Source organism: Echiichthys vipera, assembly GCF_963691815.1.
Source record: "Echiichthys vipera genome assembly, contig: SCAFFOLD_83, whole genome shotgun sequence".
Classification (NCBI taxonomy): domain Eukaryota; kingdom Metazoa; phylum Chordata; class Actinopteri; order Perciformes; family Trachinidae; genus Echiichthys; species Echiichthys vipera.
In genome coordinates, this window is record NW_028154836.1 from 50,001 (window position 1) to 60,000 (window position 10,000).

At 50.5% G+C, this 10,000-nt stretch overlaps 2 protein-coding genes across 5 annotated transcripts in view; one reads left to right on the plus strand and one right to left on the minus strand.

Moving 5' to 3' along the window:
* Nucleotides 1-249, plus strand: part of matr3l1.2 (matrin 3-like 1.2) — an 18,133-nt gene extending 17,884 nt beyond the window's left edge. For all 4 annotated transcript variants that reach the window (XM_083940903.1, XM_083940905.1, XM_083940906.1 and 1 more), the window contains exon 22: nucleotides 1-249. This exon is cut by the window's left edge and continues 79 nt beyond it. The gene's annotated coding sequence lies outside the window, so the exon portion shown is untranslated.
* Nucleotides 250-1,305: 1,056 nt separating this feature from the next.
* On the minus strand, nucleotides 1,306-8,912 carry stard15 (StAR-related lipid transfer (START) domain containing 15; the record flags this gene model as incomplete). Its single annotated transcript, XM_083940902.1, has 6 exons — nucleotides 1,306-1,521; nucleotides 1,800-1,852; nucleotides 1,955-2,072; nucleotides 3,247-3,350; nucleotides 3,607-3,754; nucleotides 8,766-8,912. 6 exons carry the CDS (start codon nucleotides 8,910-8,912, stop codon nucleotides 1,306-1,308), a joined length of 786 nt encoding a protein of 261 aa, XP_083797028.1.
* Nucleotides 8,913-10,000: the final 1,088 nt, after the last annotated feature.

Consider the following 10,000-nt stretch of genomic DNA (forward strand, 5'->3'; position numbering starts at 1 on the left):
TGACTTTTATTTCTTTTGTGTTCGAACGACGAAAACAAAAACTTTTACTTTTTAGAAGCTGAACGTTCACGGATCAAACAACGACTTTTCATTTCTTCAGCCGCTGGTTTGGACGAACGATGACGTCACCGCTGAGGAGCAGCGCTGTGAAAGACCGGGGTTAGCTTAGCTTAGCTTAGCATCAGGGCTGGGAACAGTTAGCATGAACACCTGGAGCTAGCTCCCTCCGCCCGGGGCTTTTTCGTCCTCATGGAGAAACTTTGAATGTTTTTGTTGTTTTATAAAATAAACGAGACTGAAACTCAACTCGGTCACTTTCACGTGTTCGTTCTTTCATCTTTGTTTCAAACGTCTTTGTTACGAGCAACAGTCACGAGTTCACACGATGTTCTAGACGCACATAAACATGTGTTAAAGTGTCCTCTAGGAGCATAAACGTGTGCTAAAGTGTCCTCTAGGAGCATAAACGTGTGTTAAAGTGTCCTCTAGGAGCATAAACGTGTGTTAAAGTGTCCTCTAGGAGCATAAACGTGTGTTAAAGTGTCCTCTAGGAGCATAAACGTGTGTTAAAGTGTCCTCTAGGAGCATAAACGTGTGTTAAAGTGTCCTCTAGGAGCATAAACGTGTGCTAAAGTGTCCTCTAGTAGCATAAATGTGTGTCAGTGTCCTCTAGGAGCATAAACGTGTGTTAAAGTGTCCTCTAGGAGCATAAACGTGTGTTAAAGTGTCCTCTAGGAGCATAAACGTGTGTTAAAGTGTCCTCTAGGAGCATAAACGTGTGTTAAAGTGTCCTCTAGGAACATAAACGTGTGTTAAAGTGTCCTCTAGGAGCATAAACGTGTGCTAAAGTGTCCTCTAGGAGCATAAACGTGTGCTAAAGTGTCCTCTAGGAGCATAAACGTGTGCTAAAGCGTCCTCTAGGAGCATAAACGTGTGCTAAAGTGTCCTCTAGGAGCATAAACGTGTGTTAAAGTGTCCTCTAGGAGCATAAACGTGTGTTAAAGTGTCCTCTAGGAGCATAAACGTGTGTTAAAGTGTCCTCTAGGAGCATAAACGTGTGCTAAAGTGTCCTCTAGGAGCATAAACGTGTGTTAAAGTGTCCTCTAGGAGCATAAACGTTAGAGGTAAACCCTTAGAGGTATGCAGGACATGTCGTGTGGAGACAGACCGGAGTCGGACACGTGTCGTCTCACCTGGACAGGTGTGTTTATTGGACACTTACAGAGCGGAGACAGAAGGACAGGAAGTGTCTCTTCAGCCGGACAAACAAACAAAGCAACAAACAGGAAGTGGCGGGGGACGTCTCTAGGTCTCCTCGTCCTCGCTGTGGTGCGTCTTGTCCTCGCTCAGGCCGCTCTCGTCGATGTTCTCCAGGGAGTCGGCGCGCTGCAGCGTCAGCTCGGCCGCGCTGATGCTCGGCAGAACGTTCTGCTCCGGGAACATCCACGGCTTCAGGGACGGACTGTGCTTCCTCTTCCACTCCGGGTACTTCAGGGACGCTTTGTAGATCTTCCTCATGGCCTGAGGGGACGGACACATGAGAACACAGGGAGGACACATGAGGACAAGAGAGGACACGTGAGGACAAGAGAGGACAAGAGAGGACACGTGAGGACAGGTGAGGACATGTGAGGACACGTGAGGACATGTGAGGACACGAGAGGACGTGTGAGGACACGTGAGGACAGGTGAGGACAAGAGAGGACACGTGAGGACACGTGAGGACAAGAGAGGACACGTGAGGACATGTGAGGACACGTGAGGACAGACACAGATATTTCCAAAAGAAAAACTTTTACCTTTGGAGCAACAAACTGAGAAACTCTGTTCACGACCCACTTTGGTAACGAACCTGAGGACAGAGAGACACAGAGGACAGACAGAGGACAGACAGAGGAGAACAGGACGTTACTCAGAGTCCCCCTAAGGTGAGGACATGTTGTGTCCGTCTCACCTCTGGGGTCCATCTGGGTCAGGTAGTAGAGGGTGGAGCTGCCGGCCCCGTTGGCCTGGATCATGTAGCCCGTCAGCAGGGACACGGCTCGGACGCAGTCCTTCTTTGGAGGATGTTGCTGAGGAGACAGACGAGCTGTTAGGACACTGTCCACACTGGCCTGCACAGGGGGACAAGTGTCCTCTAGGAGCATAAACATGTGCTAAAGTGTCCTCTAGGAGCATAAACGTGTGCTAAAGTGTCCTCTAGGAGCATAAACGTGTGCTAAAGTGTCCTCTAGGAGCCTAAACATGTGTTAAAGTGTCCTCTAGGAGCCTAAACATGTGTTAAAGTGTCCTCTAGGAGCATAAACGTGTGTTAAAGTGTCCTCTAGGAGCATAAACGTGTGCTAAAGTGTCCTCTAGGAGCATAAACGTGTGTTAAAGTGTCCTCTAGGAGCCTAAACGTGTGCTAAAGTGTCCTCTAGGAGCATAAACGTGTGTTAAAGTGTCCTCTAGGAGCATAAACGTGTGTTAAAGTGTCCTCTAGGAGCATAAACGTGTGTTAAAGTGTCCTCTAGGAGCATAAACGTGTGTTAAAGCGTCCTCTAGGAGCATAAACGTGTGTTAAAGTGTCCTCTAGGAGCATAAACGTGTGCTAAAGTGTCCTCTAGGAGCATTAACGTGTGTTAAAGTGTCCTCTAGGAGCATAAACGTGTGTTAAAGTGTCCTCTAGGAGCATAAACGTGTGTTAAAGTGTCCTCTAGGAGCATAAACGTGTGTTAAAGTGTCCTCTAGGAGCATAAACGTGTGTTAAAGTGTCCTCTAGGAGCATAAACGTGTGCTAAAGTGTCTTCTAGGAGCATAAACGTGTGTTAAAGTGTCCTCTAGGAGCATAAACGTGTGCTAAAGTGTCCTCTAGGAGCATAAACGTGTGTTAAAGTGTCCTCTAGGAGCATAAACGTGTGTTAAAGTGTCCTCTAGGAGCATAAACGTGTGCTAAAGTGTCTTCTAGGAGCATAAACGTGTGTTAAAGTGTCCTCTAGGAGCATAAACGTGTGTTAAAGTGTCCTCTAGGAGCATAAACGTGTGCTAAAGTGTCCTCTAGGAGCATAAACGTGTGTTAAAGTGTCCTCTAGGAGCATAAACGTGTGTTAAAGTGTCCTCTAGGAGCATAAACGTGTGCTAAAGTGTCTTCTAGGAGCATAAACGTGTGTTAAAGTGTCCTCTAGGAGCATAAACGTGTGCTAAAGTGTCCTCTAGGAGCATAAACGTGTGCTAAAGTGTCCTCTAGTAGCATAAACGTGTCCTCACCGGGTGTTTGACGGAGTAGTTGATGATCAGGAAGTCGTTGCCGAGGGGGAGCCAGGACCTCATGGTCACAAAGTCTCGGTTCTTCAGAGGACTGGGACACTTCCCTGAGAGGACACATGAGACACGTTAGAGGACACATGAGGACACATGAGACACGTTAGAGGACACGAGACACGTTAGAGGACACATGAGACACGTTAGAGGACACACGAGGACACGTTAGAGGACACACGAGGACACGTTAGAGGACACACGAGGACACGTTAGAGGACACATGAGGACACATGAGGACACATGAGACACGTTAGAGGACACATGAGGACACGTTAGAGGACACAGGAGGACACGGGAGACACTCACAGGAGTAGTAGCCCACGTCGGCGTTGGCCGTCAGCCGGCCGATGTCGTACGTCTCGATCATGTTGGTGTCCCACTTCCTGCGGTAGCTGGTGTCATGGAGGACGTCCCACAGCGTCTCCGCCCTCACGTCCTTACACACGATCCGCATCTGAGACGAGACAAGGAGGAGACCACTAATTTAGACCACTAAAGGAGACGGTAGAGTTCAGACTAAAGTGTGTCACTGTGTTTGCGTGTAAAGGTAAAAACACTAAAGTGAGCTCTGATCTGCTCCAGCGTTGTGTTTGCGTGTAAAGGTAAAAACACTAAAGTGAGCTCTGATCTGCTCCAGCGTTGTGTTTGCGTGTAAAGGTAAAAACACTAAAGCTCTGATCTGCTCCAGCGTTGTGTTTGCGTGTAAAGGTAAAAACACTAAAGTGAGCTCTGATCTGCTCCAGCGTTGTGTTTGCGTGTAAAGGTAAAAACACTAAAGTGAGCTCTGATCTGCTCCAGCGTTGTGTTTGCGTGTAAAGGTAAAAACACTAACGTGAGCTCTGATCTGCTCCAGCGTTGTGTTTGCGTGTAAAGGTAAAAACACTAAAGTGAGCTCTGATCTGCTCCAGCGTTGTGTTTGCGTGTAAAGGTAAAAACACTAAAGTGAGCTCTGATCTGCTCCAGCGTTGTGTTTGCGTGTAAAGGTAAAAACACTAAAGTGAGCTCTGATCTGCTCCAGCGTTGTGTTTGCGTGTAAAGGTAAAAACACTAAAGTGAGCTCTGATCTGCTCCAGCGTTGTGTTTGCGTGTAAAGGTAAAAACACTAAAGTGAGCTCTGATCTGCTCCAGCGTTGTGTTTGCGTGTAAAGGTAAAAACACTAAAGTGAGCTCTGACCTGCTCCAGCGTTGTGTTTGCGTGTAAAGGTAAAAACACTAAAGTGAGCTCTGATCTGCTCCAGCGTTGTGTTTGCGTGTAAAGGTAAAAACACTAAAGTGAGCTCTGATCTGCTCCAGCGTTGTGTTTGCGTGTAAAGGTAAAAACACTAAAGTGAGCTCTGATCTGCTCCAGCGTTGTGTTTGCGTGTAAAGGTAAAAACACTAAAGTGAGCTCTGATCTGCTCCAGCGTTGTGTTTGCGTGTAAAGGTAAAAACACTAAAGCTCTGATCTGCTCCAGCATGTGTGTGTGTGTGTGTGTGTGTGTGTGTGTGTGTGTGTGTGTGTGTGTGTGTGTGTGTGTCTGGAGCAGGTGGTGGTGGTTCCTCCTCAGCTGGGTCCAGTTGCTCTGATCACCTCCTGAGTGTAAGAACCCGGAGGTGAAACACATTCAGCTCCGGACTGTTGTTGCCGTGGTATCGTGTCTCTGTTGGTCGGCTCCCGTTTACCCGCGCTCTTTGTTCCATCTGTGTCGCCTTGTTCTTCGTTTCTTTGTTTCTTTTGTTTTAGTTCCAGAGTTCCTGTTTTTTCACCCGTTCGTGTTCGATTCCTGATCCCTGAGTTTGTTCTTCAGCGTCTTCTGCTCCTGTTGTCCGTGTCCGTGTGTGCACGTGGGTCCTGCTCCTGTTGTCTGTGTGTGCACGTGGGTCCTGCTCCTGATGTCCGTGTGTGCACGTGGGTCCTGCTCCTGTTGTCCGTGTGTGCACGTGGGTCCTGCTCCTGTTGCCCGTGTGTGCACGTGGGTCCTGCTCCTGTTGTCCGTGTGTGCACGTGGGTCCTGCTCCTGTTGTCCGTGTGTGCACGTGGGTCCTGCTCCTGTTGTCTGTGTGTGCACGTGGGTCCTGCTCCTGTTGTCTGTGTGTGCACGTGGGTCCTGCTCCTGTTGTCCGTGTGTGCACGTGGGTCCTGCTCCTGTTGTCTGTGTGTGCACGTGGGTCCTGCTCCTGTTGTCCGTGTCTGTGTGTGCACGTGGGTCCTGCTCCTGTTGTCCGTGTGTGCACGTGGGTCCTGCTCCTGTTGTCTGTGTGTGCACGTGGGTCCTGCTCCTGTTGTCCGTGTGTGCACGTGGGTCCTGCTCCTGTTGTCTGTGTCCGTGTGTGCACGTGGGTCCTGCTCCTGTTGTCTGTGTGTGCACGTGGGTCCTGCTCCTGTTGTCTGTGTCCGTGTGTGCACGTGGGTCCTGCTCCTGTTGTCTGTGTGTGCACGTGGGTCCTGCTCCTGTTGTCTGTGTGCGCACGTGGGTCCTGCTCCTGTTGTCCGTGTGTGCACGTGGGTCCTGCTCCTGTTGTCTGTGTGTGTGTGTGTGCACGTGGGTCCTGCTCCTGTTGTCTGTGTCCGTGTGTGCACGTGGGTCCTGCTCCTGTTGTCCGTGTGTGCACGTGGGTCCTGCTCCTGTTGTCTGTGTCCGTGTGTGCACGTGGGTCCTGCTCCTGTTGTCCGTGTGTGCACGTGGGTCCTGCTCCCGCAGTTTTTCCTCGCTCCGTTCATGACAGACTGACGTTTTTGGAGCTTCCTGATTGGATCAAACAGGACACTGTGGGCGGGGCTTGGTTTGAACCCTCTGGACTACATTTCCCATGAGTCTCAGCAACGGGAGCGTCTGAGACGAGGGTCGACGCGTTCAACACGTCCTTTTATTTAAAGAATGATGTGTTTCATCTTCTCCACCTGCAGAATTCATCTGTGTCTAAACTTTGGCCTGAAATCAGGTCATTTATTGGTCTTTAACTCTGATTATTAACCATTTATTGGTCTTTAACTCTGATTATTAACCATTTATTGGTCTTTAGTTATGAATATTAACAGTTTATTAATCTTGAATGATGAACATTAACCCGGAGACGTCAGTGAACCCCGGCCTGTTTCCCAGAGACGTGTTTGTAAACGGAGCCGTCCTCGGTGTGTTGGCGTCATGTGAGACGGCTGCGTCCTGCAGCACGTCACTGTTTCCACTGCTGTGCTGCTGCAGCGGCGCCGGGCCGTGCTGAGCCGCCGCCACCAGATCCTGGGACGGGGGACGGGGGGACGGGGGGGGGGGGGGGGGGCGGGGGGACGCAGTGACACGCTCCGTGTAACTCAATCAGCACGGCTCTGCTGCGGCGTTAATCATTCATGGAGTCTTTGTGCGTCTCCTCCTCTGTCGCTGCTCTTTTTACACAGTTATCAAATATAACAAAGACACAACACGACACACACACACACACACACACACACACACACACACACACACACACACACACACACACACACACACACACACACACACACACACATCAGCGTCAGTCACACGTCTGCAGGAGCAGGTCACCCGTTCACCGTGTGACTGTGTGTCGGTGCGAGGGTCACGGGCGTTAGCATCGTCCTCCACGTCACCGAAGTTTAATCAACAAGCCCGTTTTTAATCATCCGGTTCATTTTGAATCACTAATGCTAACGTTGATGTGGTCGTAGCCGATGCTAACGTCACGTGGCTGTAGCTGAGGTATCGATGACATGTCACGGTTAAGTTCAGTCGGTCGGCACTGAATCCCTTTCTTTGCTAACGTTAGCACCAGTGTAGCTAACGTTCTGGGACGTTACCTCGGGGACTCCGGAGGATTTCCTCAGATCCAAGATGGAGGCAGAAAGCAGCTAGCTTAGCACAAAGACTGTTAGCAGAGGGGAAGTGTTAGCCTGCTTCTTTAAAGAGAAACAAAGATGGAGTCACGTCAAAGTGTCGTCGTTCCTGAACTCTGGAGTCTGACTACAGCTGCAGACTACAGATGCAGACTACAGATGCAGACTACAGCTGCAGACTACAGCTACAGACTACAGAGGCAGGCTACAGATGCAGACTACAGATGCAGACTACAGCTGCAGACTACAGCTGCAGATACAGCTACAGACTACAGATGCAGACTACAGATGCAGACTACAGCTGCAGACTACAGCTACAGACTACAGATGCAGACTACAGATGCAGACTACAGCTGCAGGCTACAGATGCAGACTACAGATGCAGACTACAGCTGCAGGCTACAGATGCAGACTACAGATGCAGACTACAGATGCAGATACAGCTACAGACTACAGATGCAGACTACAGATGCAGACTACAGATGCAGATACAGCTACAGACTACAGCTGCAGACTACAGATGCAGATACAGCTACAGACTACAGATGCAGACTACAGATGCAGATACAGCTACAGACTACAGCTGCAGACTACAGATGCAGACTACAGATGCAGACTACAGATGCAGATACGGCTGCAGACTACAGATGCAGACTACAGATGCAGACTACAGATGCATATACAGCTGCAGACTACAGATGCAGACTACAGATGCAGACTACAGATGCAGACTACAGCTGCAGACTACAGCTGCAGATACAGCTACAGACTACAGATGCAGACTACAGCTGCAGGCTACAGATGCAGACTACAGATGCAGACTACAGCTGCAGGCTACAGATGCAGACTACAGATGCAGACTACAGATGCAGATACAGCTACAGACTACAGATGCAGACTACAGATGCAGACTACAGATGCAGATACAGCTACAGACTACAGCTGCAGACTACAGATGCAGATACAGCTACAGACTACAGATGCAGACTACAGATGCAGACTACAGATGCAGACTACAGATGCAGATACAGCTACAGACTACAGCTGCAGACTACAGATGCAGATACAGCTACAGACTACAGATGCAGACTACAGATGCAGACTACAGATGCAGACTACAGATGCAGACTACAGATGCAGACTACAGATGCAGACTACAGATGCAGACTACAGATGCAGCCTACAGATACAGACTACAGCTACAGACTACAGATGCAGACTACAGATGCAGATACAGCTGCAGACTACAGATGCAGACTACAGATGTAGACTACAGATGCAGCCTACAGATACAGACTACAGCTGCAGACTACAGATGCAGGCTACAGATAGAGACTACAGATGCAGACTACAGATGCAGGCTACAGATGCAGACTACAGATGCAGACTACAGATGCAGACTGCAGATGCAGACTGCAGATGCAGACTACAGCTGCAGACTACAGATGCAGACTACAGCTGCAGACTACAGATTCAGACTACAGCTGCAGACTACAGCTGCAGACTACAGATGCAGACTACAGCTGCAGACTACAGCTACAGACTACAGATGCAGACTACAGATGCAGACTACAGCTGCAGACTACAGATGCAGATACAGATGCAGACTGCAGATGCAGACTGCGGCGCGCCTCACCTTCAGCTTCTGCACGCTGCTGCCCTCCTGCTCGCAGCACCACACCGTCACTCCTGCTTTGCTGTAGCGGCTCGTCCAACCCTCCGCACTCAGGCACTGGTCCCTGAACGACGCGAAGTCCGAGTCGTCCGGGACTTGAACCGGCATCTCCTCACACCGCAGGGCAGCGCTGCTCAGCAGGGACGGGTGCTGGTGGTGCTGGTGTTGGTGCTGGTCCTGGCCCTGGTGCTGGTCCTGGTCCTGGCCCTGGTGCTGGTCCTGGTGCTGGTCCTGGTGCTGGTCCTGGTGCTGGTCCTGGTCCTGGTGCTGGTCCTGGTCCTGGTCCTGGTGCTGGTCCTGGTCCTGGTCCTGGTCCTGGTGCTGGTGCTGGTCCTGGTCTTGGTCCTGGTCCTGGTGCTGGTGCTGGTCCTGGTCCTGGTCCTGGCCCTGGTGCTGGTCCTGGTCCTGGTCCTGGTCCTGGTCCCTGAGCTCCTCACAGCTGCTGCTTCGCCTCCTCAGCAGAAGTGCCGACTCTGCTGCTCAGACGGGACGGAGCTCTCACTCTGCTGCACTTTCACACAGCAGCCTGACCACTTAACCGTCTGAACACTTAACCGTCTGCACTTAACCGTCTGTGCTTAACCGTCTGAACTTAACCCTCTCCTTTAGAGACTAAACTTAACCCTCTCCTTCAGTGGTCTGAACTTAACGGTCAGAGTGACTCTTCCTCTCAGTGGAGCATCTGTGTAACAGGTGAAGCACGATGCCTTCAGGGGCTCCTGTAAATGTGAGCGTCAGCAGAGAAACTGCTGTAAAGTGATGGATGTGACTGAGCGCTCGGACGTCCCACGGCCCCTGAATGCAGCAGTAACTGACTCCTGTTGTTCAGGTGAGTCAGTGATCAGGTTACTGTGTGTGTGTGTGTGTGTGTGTGTGTGTGTGTGTGTGTGTGTCTGTGTGTGTGTGTGTGTGTGGTCGTGCGTGCGTGTGTGTGTGTGTGAGAGAGTGCGTGTGTGTGTGTGTGTCTGTGTGTGTGTGTGTGTGTGTGTGTCTGTGTGTGTGCATGTGTGTGTGTGTGTGTGCGTGCGTGTGTGTCTGTGTGTGTGTGTGTGTGTGTGTGTGCGTCTCTGTGTGTGTGTGTGTGTGTGTGTGCGTCTCTGTGTGTGTCTGTGTGTGTGCGTGTGTGTGTGTGTGTGTGTGTGCGTCTCTGTGTGTGTCTGTGTGTGTGCGTGTGTGTGTGTGTGTGCGTCTCTCTG